The sequence below is a fragment of the Cupressus sempervirens genome, chromosome 3 (genome assembly GCF_028749045.1).
Source record: "Cupressus sempervirens isolate cs-2001-9-10 chromosome 3, ASM2874904v1, whole genome shotgun sequence".
Classification (NCBI taxonomy): domain Eukaryota; kingdom Viridiplantae; phylum Streptophyta; class Pinopsida; order Cupressales; family Cupressaceae; genus Cupressus; species Cupressus sempervirens.
Window position 1 is genome coordinate 472,600,986 of NC_143120.1, and position 14,058 is coordinate 472,615,043.

The 14,058-nt window shown below is 35.6% G+C and overlaps 1 protein-coding gene across 3 annotated transcripts in view; it reads left to right on the forward strand.

Annotated features, from left to right (window-relative positions):
* Nucleotides 1-14,058, forward strand: part of LOC149567191 (ubiquitin C-terminal hydrolase 12-like) — a 166,516-nt gene that overhangs the window by 41,735 nt on the left and 110,723 nt on the right. For all 3 annotated transcript variants that reach the window (XM_089820373.1, XM_089820372.1, XM_089820371.1), the window contains exon 9: nt 2,866-2,975. In XM_089820373.1, coding sequence (XP_089676499.1) covers nt 2,866-2,975 — 110 coding nt within the window. The remainder of the gene's footprint in view (nt 1-2,865; nt 2,976-14,058) is intronic.

Genomic DNA, 14,058 nt, shown 5'->3' on the forward strand with positions numbered 1-14,058 from the left:
CTTAAGTTTATTCATTAGTTTCTAATGTTTCGTCTTCAAAAAGGATTGTTTCTTTTAGAAACATCGTCTTTGTAAATTTTTATAAGGAGCTTTCATCTCTTCTCTTAATACAACATCACAACAACATCGATTTACCATAACAGACTAAGCATCTCACCCGAACAAAATTCACATTAGGTTGACACCTAAACATTCCCAAGGTGGAAAGGAATAAGAGAGGGGCCACAACATGCCTTAATTGGGACCAAAATAAACATCATACAAAATACATTTCTTCTTGCATTCGCTATGGCTTTTAATTAAAGTGTAAACAATTGAAGTTGGCAAACTTTAGACAAAATCAAACTGTTAAACCATGCCCTCTAAAGCTCAACATTTTGCAGTTGACCTAAATGAATCTAAGGACAATACAAGCTCAGTTCCAAAGCCATGGCGTCAAAAACCAACATGTACATAAATGCGGAGGAATGCATTTCACTCAGGAAACTCAATCAACCATTGTTACACTCAGATAAACACCACATCCATTGAATTGCATTCTGAATTACAAAAACTCAAATCCAACATCTCCAAACACTACTCAACAACATACTAAAACTTTATCAATAGATTTGCAATATGAAAGGCATGCGGAGCAAAACTCTCAGCATCACTCCCCAGGAAACTAAGTAACAACTGCAGCAACCATTCACTAATGACAACAACATGTTGACACCAATGACAACTTCAGTAACTTAACTATAACTTATTTTATTCAAACCTGAAAACAGTCTAAACATACCTTTAGTGCCTATTTAGTTTCCATTTGTTAAATTCCTCATCTCTTAATGTGTTGATAATCAATAGCAAGTCTCCTCCAGTCACTAGCATCTTGAGCCCAAGTTTTACTCCATCCAAAAGACCATGGGAAACTGCTTGAACTTTCAGCTTCATTCTTGGCGCCAGGTCAAAGGAAAATGGTTATTTCATGCAACGCCTTGCCATTAGAATCCTTGAAAATGCATCAAACACTAGATTTAATAGATTTCCCCTTGTTCTGTTGGCTAAGTTGGGGTTAGCCCCATGAGTAGGGGAAATGATTAGACCAGGCCATAGTTTTTTCCTTTTCTTATCCCACATATGATGAGTATTGAAGTTTGATTTTCTTGTTCCTAGCTACATTGGTTATAACCTTCCTGATTGGTCCCTCTAGTTTCCTTAGGAAGGCTTATTTGTGCATGCTCTTGTCTTGGAAGATTGTTCTGTTTCTTGCCTTCCAGATTTCCCATGTAAGTATGGATGAGAATCGGAGAATGCTCTCCATAAGCTTGGAGAAATATTTTGGTTTTCCAGTACAGGCCAAGAAATTGATAAAAAAATCTACTTTCCTGTGTTTTGTTTCTCAAAGATCATATTTATGTAGCTGTGCATCTTTCCTTTAACCCCAAAGATGAACTGATGCAAGCACTTTCAGACTCGTACATTTCTTGTGCTCCCAAAGCTCATCAAGCCTGAGTGAATTCATTTATGCTTTTGCAAATAGCTCCACCTTCTTCAGTTGTTGTGAACGATATTCTCATACCCCATGTAACAGTTGATAAAAAAATTTCCATAGCAGCTGCAGAACTGTTGCAGTCAACTTTTCACAGCAACTGGAATGCTGCTACAGAAGTTTTTTTCTCAATAATGATCAATGATGTGAAACAGATTTTCCCTCAACATGGTTTGCCTTTGCCTGAAACTACTTTGCCTTCCAAACTTCATTCACAGATTCTCAATAAGATAAGGTCTCTAAGTTTCTCTGACATTTTGTCAAGAAGAGATCGCACCCATCATCAATAAATGTGTACAAGAGACAAGATATAGTAATAGTAACGTGTCTCACATATACTTTTTAATCTTCTATTGTACATGTATTATGTATACATGATTATTTGTTTTCATTATCAAACAGTCAATATCTGCTTACAGGAGGACTAGTATGCCAAGGGCAAGGACAATAAGTGGACAGAATATTATCACAAATAAATTCTGCTTATCCGAAATATGTATAATGCAACAAAATTGAAAGATTATATAAACAATATAGTAGAGCAATCAATTAATCAATATATTAGTCTATCCTTTTACTTGAAGATGGTAAAACTAGTCTATAGTTAAAATATTATTCTATCATACAACTATTTTAATTGTACTACTACTGTATATGTTTGTATATTGTTTACATTATTATAGTTACTATGCAACTATATATAATAGAAATATGTAAAGAATTCTGTAGTCAGATTTTGATATAACTGAAAACCCATACCCCTACCACCGATCTCTTCAATAATGTGCTACATATAATTTTAATTTGATATTATGTGATACCAAATAGTTGTCCCTTCAAGATCTGGAGTGGGTTGGGTGGCAGCTGAAATCAGTTATGTTTCATGGTATGATCTGAAGCGAGTCTATGACATTGCATGTGAGATGTATGGTCCTACCTCTGACTCTACTTCTGGAATTACCTTCAATTCCTTCTGACACATTATTTAGGTTTTCAGAGTTTGTAAAAGTTAATAAGTACTGCAACAATTGGTGAGGATTTTGGGCTTATAAGTCTAGTATCAACCATTTACATGCAAAGACTGCAAACAATACTTGCAATTGCTTTTTCATTCACATTTGAAATGTCACGTGTTTATGTTAAATATCTGTTTTGTAGTTTCCTCTTAGCTTTTGAATTAAGCTGTTGAATTTGGGTGCATGAATAACAAATATCAATTAATGAGGTGTGCACTTTGCATATATTTGGGATTGGACATTACTATTCTATTTCCTTGATGTAGCAACCTGTGGGTCATCCTGCAAAACAACCTAATTTCTCTTTCTTTTTGTCAGGTAAATGACCGTTATGAGTTTCCTCTGGAACTTGATTTGGATAGAGAAAATGGAAAGTATCTCTCTCCAGATGCAGATAGGAGTGTGAAAAATCTGTATATGCTACATAGGTATTTCTCTATCTGTATGTCATTTATATGGAGCCAAGTGTTTGCTTTGCAGAAATATCAATATGACTGAATGTGCCCCAATTAGTATTTTAAGCCTATGATCCTAATTTACTGTTTCAATTTGTTAGTAAAAAACAGAAAGTTATAATATTTTAATATTGTATGATAATACAGTTGACAGTTATTGTGTTTCTATTTTTTTTGAAATATAGAAATATATAGTTTTTAAAATTTATATGATAATATAGGAAGCAGTCATTGTTATTTTGCTGTCATCTTGCAATCTCATATCTTCATTCCTCATGTTTAACAACATTTTTCAATTTCTCCTTTTCCATTAAACTTGGCAACCTACATGTCCATAAACATGCTTCACTTGTTCGATGTTAAATTATAGAGGAACATTGAATTAGACATGTTTTGGGAAATGACGATCGTTGACCAGGCATAACAGTACAAATCTCACAGAAAATTTGTTTGCAGGCATGCAATTCAAAACAATGGGTTGCAAGGGAATAATTAATTGACTAGTAGGTAACCATGAATAATATCCGAAAGATCGATATCTATTTACTTTGAAAGAATACTAGAATGGAAAAGAAAACTCAAATATAAAATGACAAAGATTTCTGATTTTTTGTTTACATAAGAAAAGCTGATATTTAGAGGTTGCAGTTCTTATGAAGGTGCTAAATATTTCCAGGTTCTGACTTTGAAATTTGATCTAAATATAGCCTTTCAATTAATTGCTATATACCGTTGTCTCAATTTTCAATAAAAACAAACAAGTGACCTAGTGTTCAAATTTAATTAGTAGTCTTTTATTAATCCATTTGCTAATCTGAGTTTACTAAAAAAAGGTAATAATGAAGCAATTTCAGGTTTCAACACAAAAACTCTTTTCAAGGGTTGTAGTTGTGCTAAAACTAGGAAATCAAATGAGAGAGGATTGAATAAAGTGTATCTGATTGGATGAAATTATGAATACAGGAGGCTGGAGATAGCCAAAAGTCGACTGGTGGAGATCCTGGGTTGTTAGAAACACATTTTGGAAGTTTCTTTTTCTGGTCAGTCACTTGTGTCTTGAAAGGCATATTGGTGGCTTGTGCACAAGTACTTGTGTCCACCATACACCTTGTCGAAATTGACATGTACTTGTTAGCATTTGTTTTTGACATTAAAACCTATTTATGATGTGGTAGAGCTTGTCATATTTGAGAAGGAGAAAATGGTGTGCCAAGGGTATATTTAGGGGCTTGCCACAGTCAAGCCCTTAGTTTGTATGTTTCAACATGAAAGTATGTAGAGAACTTACAGGGTGTTTGTGATCATGATTCATGTGAGTGGTGAAGGGAAACTTGATGAATGATGAATGGTTGCTTTTCCTTTTGGGAAGGCTTTGTTAGTAGATGTGTTTACATCTGGTTAAATGTTGGAAAATGTACTAGGGTTAGGGTTGCGAGGGGAGATGGTGATGAGAAGAAACAACTTTTAATTGTGGACACAATTGCGGGCACTAGTTTGTTAGGTGTCTAAGACCCAAGGAACATAAGCTAAACAAGGTTTTAACAATGGAGAAAGTCTGGTGTTAGCGAGAAGAGGCTTGTTGGTACAATTTGAGCAATGAGAGCATCAATATTAACAACTGTCCAGAGCATGTATCTTTGTCAATGGTCACTGGAATAGGTGCATGGCAAGATGTTTTTAGTGTCTACATTTTGCCCCCACTTTAGGTGTATGTGTGTGAGCTATAGCAAATGAAGCACCCTAAAGTAAACATTTTTTCTAATAACACGTCATAAAATGATATTGAAGGATTGTGTTTTATGCCATTTATTTGGCTTCTGTTTGAGCTTTGTTGTCAGATCTTCTGTATATGCAGGAGAAGAAATCACCATCTGTCATGAAAATAGAAGAAATGGCTCTACTGCTACATTCTGCAATTGTTTTAACTTTTTACTCATGTTTACTGAACCAGACAAAGAGGACTGAGGATGTGTGCCTACAAAGGAGCCTACATGAGGTTAATGAGGTATGATCAGAAAGAAGCTTATATAATGGATGTGGTTTGTGGCCGTGATGGAACCCTTGTGATCAAAAGATTTGTACAAGCTATGGCTGTGATGGAGGACCACTCTTACCAATCACATGTCCTTTATTGTTTGTAATATGTAGGAGAGTGTATGTGCTCCCCTTAATTAAGAGGATGTTAAGGTATACTGTCAATTTAAGGGAGAAAAAAGAAAATTTTGATGGGCTGTATAGAAAAGTGGTTTATAGATTAAAGGCATGGAGGGTAATCTTAGGACCGAACGTTGAGAATAAGATGCATATGGGGTGTTATCCCTATAATCTTGCTCCCCCGGGAAAAGCCAGTATGGAAGAGTGTGAGGTGAAAATGAGTAAGTATGATAAATTGGAAAATACCAATGTGGCCAAGTATGTGGGTGTAGGACTGGAAAAATACATCATTGTATGTTAGAGAAAACCACAAATCTCCATGAAACATACAACCTAACTATTCCTAACATAAAAGCAACTTGAACAAAAGGAATTAAAACTATAAAACCCCCTTCAAATTGAGCTCCTATGCTCTCCTTTCTTCTTCATAATAGTGTTGATGTAGCTCCAAATTGACAAGATGTACCTATGAATTTGAAAGCAAGATGATAAGATGACAAAGTGATAGCAAGATGGCAAGATGATAATGAGAATGCTAGGAGAATGTGGCTAACCAAAACAAGTGCATAAGAGCTCAATTATAGCATTTGAGAGCCAAATGCAAAAATTAGAAATGAATGTGCAAATTTGAAGGATGTCATAGTTAGGTGTGAAAATTGGAAATTTGCCATGACAAAGAGAATTGGGGTCTTAAATCTAATAGATACCAACATTTAATGTCTGATAATTATGTTTGCAAAATGCACTAAAATTGTTTTGCTTCACCTATTTTATCATTGATACAAGAGTGTAACTTCTGATCTTATTTTTTAAGATCGCCGTTCCTAACTGATTTCCTTATAATATTGCAATGAAAAGTTGTCAGTCTGATATGAAATAGTCAGAGTTCATGTCTCTGTCACTCTCCTTGCTATATCTTTTGCATTCACGCAACTTATTGACCTTGTCTTGGTGTAATCCTCCCTTTGGGAATGCACCCTTCACCTTGTAATTGGACAGGTAATTTCCCCATCTTACTAGCTGTATAAGGGCTCTTCTAAGTGTTGTTAAGTTTTAGCCCAGAAAATAAAGATAAATAGCAATAAAGAAGAGCAATTAATACACAAAAAACTCACGACATTTATAATGGGAAAACCCTCCAGCTATAGGGGAAAACCCCAGCCACACCAGCAAAATATATCTTTTATTGATCAAGAATTGTTCAAAGTACAAGGCTTTCACTTTGTTGATTACAATACATCAAGCAATCACATAAATAGATTGAATTTAGATTCTTCATCTTACACATTTAGGTCTCTTCAAATCCCAAATGCAAGACCCTTCAAATTTCCAAATATTCAACACTTCATATTTCCATACACATGCCTCTTCGCATGACGTATGACACACCTTTTTATATAACATTATTTTAACTATCAGAAATGTCCATTTCATCTAAAGATGACCATAATGGTCATAAAAAACATAGTTGTACTTCATAAAATCAAAGATAAAGACCTCTATCACAGCTATAATCTTGAACACTCTCTTTTAGCAAGAGAGAAATCTTTAGTATGGAAGCCACATATAGCTGCAACCAAAGATGTCAATAAAACTCACATAGACCATGTGATCTCAGCATAACATAGTTCACCTTAGTTACTTCATAAGCACATAAAATGGGGTCACACACGTGACTTCCAGAGAATAATTCACTTCCACCATACCTACTCGCAAAAGGTGTGTAGATAACAATTATTCAATTGTATATTGTCATTGATGTTACACAAATGTTATACTCTAACTGAGCATTGCCAGTTGGAACCAAGTTTAGAAGACCCTAGTATTCGCCAAGCAAAAGTTCAGAAGAAGAGAAGTTCAGGGATTCTTGTGTACACCGAGTCAGGTCGGTTACCAAAGGAGTTCAGTGTAAACCAAGTCTGGTCGGTACCAAGGAACTCAGTGGTAACCGAGTGACCTAGTTTTAGCCAACTTTCAGCATATTAGTTTTATCCATTTGTTGGTTTATGCAAGCCGACTTGGTGGATGTTATTTGTTTGTTTGAAGGGGTATTCAAGCCAACTTGACATTGGGTTTCATATATATGAAAGGTTAAGTTGTGGATTGAATATGAGAGAAAGTGGCGAAGAAGATAAGATGCGAAAAGAGAAGGATATCTGATTAAGAGCAGAGTATCCAAGGAGCTGCAAAGAATATTCTGATCAGGGAGGATCTAGAGAATAAGCTAGAACAGTGATTTGAATTTGCAAATCAATTGCTTCATCAATCAAGTCAATCATTGTTACTCTCTAACAATTGTGGCAGTGAAGAAATCTCTTAACAGAGTTGACTTAACAGTCATTTTGTAAATCCTCTAACCAAGTGGCATTTCTAGATTGAAGTGTCTTAAGACCTCTAACAAGGCCACTCCTAACAGGGTGATTTAAATTCTTTAACAGGGTCACACCTAATAGTGTGTTTTGTAACCTTTAACAGGGTTGGCTCCTAAAAGGGCTCACTTCAGAAGAGTGAAAAGTTGTAACTAGTTGCATTGGTGGTTTTTCGAAATTGGGTTTCCACATTAAATCTTGGTGTCTCATGTGTTCATGTTATTTGCTTACTGCTTTATCTTTCTGCAACTAAGTTATTAAAGGCTAATACACATTAATATATCAGTTTGCTTTGTTAATTGAGTTACAGTGAATATCTAGTTCTAACTGAGCTGTGGGTTTAAAGGTAGTTTGTATTGACATCTAAGGGATTTGGAATTGTTTTAGTGGTGACTAATTCACCCCTCCCCTCTTAGTTATTCCTCTTATATTTCCAACAAGGTGGAATGAGGGTTTTCACCGTAGACTTCTCCCAAAGAAGAATGTTTTTCCACCATGCCTAGTTGCAGAGGGTGGTCCATCGTACCTACTCGGAGAGGGTGGAACGAGGGCTTTCACTTCAGACTTCTCCCAAAAAAGAATCCTTTTCCACCATGCCTAGTCAAAGAGAGTGGAACGAGGACTTTCACCTCAGACTCCTCCACAGAAGAATGCATCAACAATTGAGGTTATTTCTCAACATAGACTCCCTCTCAACAGGGACAACTTTGATTACCACAATAAAATAGCCGATTCCAATTGTTTTACTATTTCATAAGCTTGCAAAGGGTTGGACATCTCCCTCTATCACATAACCTCCCTTTGAACCTGAATGGTCTCCCTCTGAATATGTATCATCAAAGCAACATTCATCTCATTGCTTCTTAAATGCTCCATGCAACCATTGGAGACATTAATAACTCATAACTATCGATGCTAAAAGCAATCACTATTTACAAGAGATATAATCATAGATACTTATCTTTTTGTGGTCTAATCCCAACATACACACAAATATACATATAGAAGAGATTATGTCTTGTGCTTCTATATGTGCTGGCAATCACTAGAGTTAGAAGAATCATATAATCCATAGTGTGTGCTGGCAATTATTATTGATGCTACAAGCAATCGCTATCTTCAAGAGATATAATCATAAATACTTATCTCTTTGTGGTCTAATTTCAACATGCGCACAAATATACATATAGAAGAGATTATGTCTTGTGTTTCTACGCGTGATTATGATTTGTACACGTCTTTTTATATAATATTATTTTTACTATCACAAATGTCTCTTTCATCTAAAGATGACCATAACGGTCATAACTGACATATATCTATTTCATGAAAGAAGAGATAAAGATCTCTACCGCAACGACAATCTTCAACAAGTGTTTACCTTATAAGATAATTCTTCCCTATCCCTTAGGTGAACCATGAACCTCTTAATAGCCATCGAGTGTGCATGATGTGAGGAGTATCTCTTCCTTCATGTCCCTTCGAACAACTTAATCACACATCTAATAAAATCAATTAACTAATTCATTTTTCTGGTCAAAATGTTTGGGCTTCTCCTTGACTACAATATTCTTAAATATTAATGTCCTGTCCATCGAAATCCTTTGGATGTAGATATTTTCTTTTGTGATTTGTCTTAAACAATTGGATGGGGCTATTACATGAGTCTGTGTAGCTTGTGAATTATGCTCCTTGCAAAGTTATGATTATCTTAGAAGTCATGCCGCAACTATGTGTTTGCAGACATATTCATTAATCAAGATAGATAATTGCATATAGATATATAGGTCATTGCAACTATCCCTCTCGAGCCTCTTTCTCTAAACTACAACTCAAGTAAAGCATACAAAACTTAGCTTGGGATAAGGCTATTCAGAAAAATAATTGTATTTTCCCTTATTAATGTTAGTGTTGTGTCTACTGTGGGTGAAGTTATTCTATTCACTGATTTTTTTTGTTTTGTTTTGCCCCTTATTTTTTTTTCACTTACTAACGTTAGTGTTGTGTTTCCCGTGGGTGAAGTTATTCTATTCAATGAATTAAATTGTTTTTAATTTGTCCCTTATTTATCTTCCTATATATATGTTATTGATATCTCACATCTTTTTGATCATGTTGGTTTTAATCATCTATCTTCTTTGACATTCGATGAGTCTCTTTAGGTTCATATATGTCACTTATAGATTCAAGATAATGGATTGATGAATGAATTATTGACCTCTCATCCTCCTAAATGCTAATTCGTTGTTTCCTATATGTTGCTGAGCTGGATACTCTGTACTCCCCCCCATAAATCGTTGCTCTGTATCTCCTTATATAAGTTGCTAACTATATCCGTTTGAAGGGTCACGACTATGATATTGGTTGCTTTATTATACTTGATGTTTGTTATTATTTTGTTTTTAATTACATGTTATATATAATTATATTAATAGTATATATATTATTAGATCTTTAATATTAAAATATTAATTTGGGATAAATCATAATTATAATTAAATATTTTATTTTTATTATATTCATCATATTATAATACTAGTAGTAGATGATATGATTATATTGATTAAAAAATATCATATTATATGTTACTAATTTCTTCATTATATCTATTATAAATAATAATAAATTACATTATAATTTATTACAAATGAATATTAATATTTATGATTATATCCTATTAATATGGGGACATCATAGATAAGAGGACTCAAAAGTGTAACAAAAGGACATGGGTGAACATAGGAGGGAGGCAATGCATTTTGGTCAACATAAAAAGTGGTGTGGAAGAGCCATCTGAGTTGCATTTGACATGAAATGTAAAGCTGCACAAGCACATGGGAAGAAAAATAGAGTGTTTCACGAAGAAGAGCTACAAGGTGTGTGGGTATAATATGAAGGGAACTATGTCATTGGGTCAGTAGTACGAAGGTAAAATCCTTTGAATGCATATTTTTTCCTTGAAGTTTGGAAATCAATAGAGTGCAAGGGAAGAAACTGTGATATGAGCACAATGAAGGATGGTATAATTTTGTGTTAAGATGAAAATTGCAAAGTAACTCAATGCTTTGCATTATCCTCAAAATCATAGGACGGGCATCGAGAAGGGTTGACAACATATAGGAGGCAAATGAGAGGGAACAAAAAAATAGAAGAAAAATAGAATTGGGATATGACAAAGATGGTTTGAACTTTGGATCAAGATGAGAAAGATAAAATCACCATTATAGATTGCATCATACTCAAATTCGTAGGTTAAATACCAAAAGCAACAAAAAAGGATATTGGTATTATATAGAAGGGAACACATGGAATAAAAAACACATAAATGTGAGGGAATAAAGGGGCATGATATTCAAACAAAAAGAGGTTGCTCCTAACCCTTGGTATTAATATGCACCTATTTGTGTGACTTTGCAACATTAACATTAGATGATGTACGTAGTTTAGGAGAATCACATGGAACCTCATTGTCACTTGGACTAAAATTATATTGGCTACATGAATGCTTAAAGTGAAGATTGTGTATTGGAAGAAATATTGAAGTTAGTTTTCTTTGGCTCTATATCTCACAAGTATGTTGCCCTTTCCTTATTATCTTGTGATTAACTAGACATATTTGGAATGCATGCAAGCTAGATACTTTGCTTTACTTGATGCCAATGGGTTGTGGTTTATTGACTAGATGAAGAAGTAGATACTTTAATTTTGTTCGAACGAAGAAGAACTAGCAACATATTGAAGCAAAGAGAGAGAATTGAAGTTCTTAATTTGAAAATTGTAATATTTAAAATGAGAAGAAACTAAGGAACTATTGATAAAATTTTGAAAGTTTGGAGTTGTGACATTTAATGGCCATTGATTTACTACCAAGAGTGAGCATCATTCCTTCACTTGTCATGTGGAGTGGAAACACACACGCAAATATATATTGCAAAATCAACAAACTCACTCATAATTGCATCGTCCACATTGGGGAAGAGTTTAGTAAGTGCTTTTATATACCCATTGTTGAATTTTGCATCACAATAAGGTTACAACCTTGTTGGCACAATGAGCATTTTTTCACTGTAATATTTGGGAGTTAATGCAAAGACACGGAGATGGAGTTGGGTGGTGGTCATTTTGTTACATTTCTTAGCACAAATTGATTACACTTGTTAGAAGAAAGGTTTATTAGGATCTTTTTCATTCATGATGGATTCTATTTTCAACCACTAAGTTAAGGTTGTCCTAAACCTCTCCCAAATGTGGCTTATCCATGTGAATAAAGAAGGTCGTACTCATGATGGGCTCGATGAAACTAGTAGTTATTCTATGTGATCTTAGCAAGTGTTGTCTAGGGTCATTTGCTCTACATATGTTGTCCTCTCTTTGTTGGGTTGCCTCCATATGGACCAAGATTGGCTCATGATTATGCTAGAAAGCACCTTTTGTGCCTCAGCACATCGTCGTGAATCGAATGTGTTGGATGCAAACTTGTTCTTAGCAGCTAACTTGAAAAATAAAATTCAGACAAATGAAACAAAGAAAAATATGTTAGTTTTTAAAAATAAATTTTGCTTAAAGGGAACAACATTTTTAAAAGTGCATTGTTTTCAATTGTCTTTAGCAACTCTGAGCAGATCTAATTGCAAGGATGATCTAAAATTGGCCTAAAGAATGTGTTGGTTTTTAGGGAACATTTGGATCTCTATTGCTAGAATAAATTGTTTGATCTATTGTTTTTTGGCAATTCGGGTTCGGGGTTTGGGTTTGTGGGTTCGGGCAATATTTTATTCCCATTTGGGTTTGTAGGTGGGTTCGTGAGTGTATATATATGCAAAAAGAAAGAGAAAAATGCATAATTGTAAAGCTAACTTACTAAGTGATTTGCTAACTTGAATATATCAATGTTACCGCAAGAGTAGAAGACGAGATTGAATGAATGTTGGACATCGGTATTATTTTTCAGGTGGACATGAGTGAATGGCTCTTACCCATCGTGATCTCCTTGAAGAAGGAAGCAAACCATATCCGCATTTGTGCGGGTTTTCGGTGTCTTAACGTAGTAACCATTAAAGACCCATTTCTCGTTCCGTTCACGAACGACATAGTGGAGGAGGTAGCCGACCACGAAATTTACTCATTCATGGATGGGTTCTCCAAAGACAACTATATATCCATTGCAAAGGAAGACAAGTTGAAAACCACCTTCGTAGTTGAGGACGGTGTATACACTTACAATTGATTGCCCTTCGGCCTTTCCAATGCATTAGTGACCTTCCAATGGATTGTCTTACACATCTTTGATAAGAGGTTAAATGGGAATTTCAAACATTCTTGGACGATTGGTCCATATTCAGTGGATAGGACAAGCACATTGCGGCCTTGGGGGAGTGCATGGAAAGGTGTCAGTGAGAACGTCTAGCACTTAACCCTAAGAAATGTTGATTTATGGTGCCACGAGGGAAGCTGCTCGGGCACATAGTGTGCAAAGAAGGATTAAAAACGGATCCTGATAAGGTATGGGTGATAGTGAAAATGGAGGCTTCTACTGATGTTATTGGCGTCAAATCTTTCCTTAGCCATATCAGATATTACCAATGGTTCATCAAAAACTTTGCATAGATTTCATATCCGATGGATAGGTTCACGAGGAAGGGGGAACCATATGCTTGGAAGGAGGAACAAGAGGAAGCCTTCGGGGATTTGAAAACAAGATTGTTGGCAACTCCTATTCTTGCATTTTCAAATTTGGGACAAAGAATTCCATGTACATGTCGACTCATCAAATTATGGCATCGGAGCAACCTTGGCTTAGGAAGGGGCACATGGACTCGATCACCCAATATACTTCGTAAGTAGGTAGCTGTTGAATGTCGAAAATAACTATAGCATCACGGAATGGGAGGCCCTCAAAATGGTCTATTCGGTCCAAAAGTTTAGATATTGGCAACACCATTCACCTTCTACGTGGACCAACAGGCCCTTATGTACTTGGTTAACAAGCCGATTATTCAAGGAGGGTGAGACGATGGCTTCTCTTGCTCCAAGAGTTCACATTCAAGATTGTTGTGTGGCTAGGCCATAGGCATTTTATTGTAGACCAATTTTCATTGATCAAGTCAGGTGAACCACCGGTTGGGGTAAATGACGACTTTTTAGACTCCCATCTGTTTCATATTGCCAGACTCCCTAAATGGTATACAAGTATAGGGGAGTACTTGTCCACAACTCAATTCCCTCCAGACATGCCTCCAGGAGAGCGAAGGAAGTCAGTCCTCAGGAGTAGGACCTTTCAACTAATTAATGGATTGTTGTATAAAAAGGGCCTAGACCAAGTCCTTAGGTGATGTGTGATGGAGGAGGAAGTACTGATCGTACTTCGACAAGCCCACGAAGGACTTGCAAGAGGACACATGGGTCTCGATACGACGGCAAGAAAAGTGCTCTTAGTAGGTCTATGGTGGCCAACTTTGTACTATGATGCCAGAGAATGGGTGGTCGAATGTGATACATGCCAATAGGCGGGGGAAACCCTTCAAACGAGATTT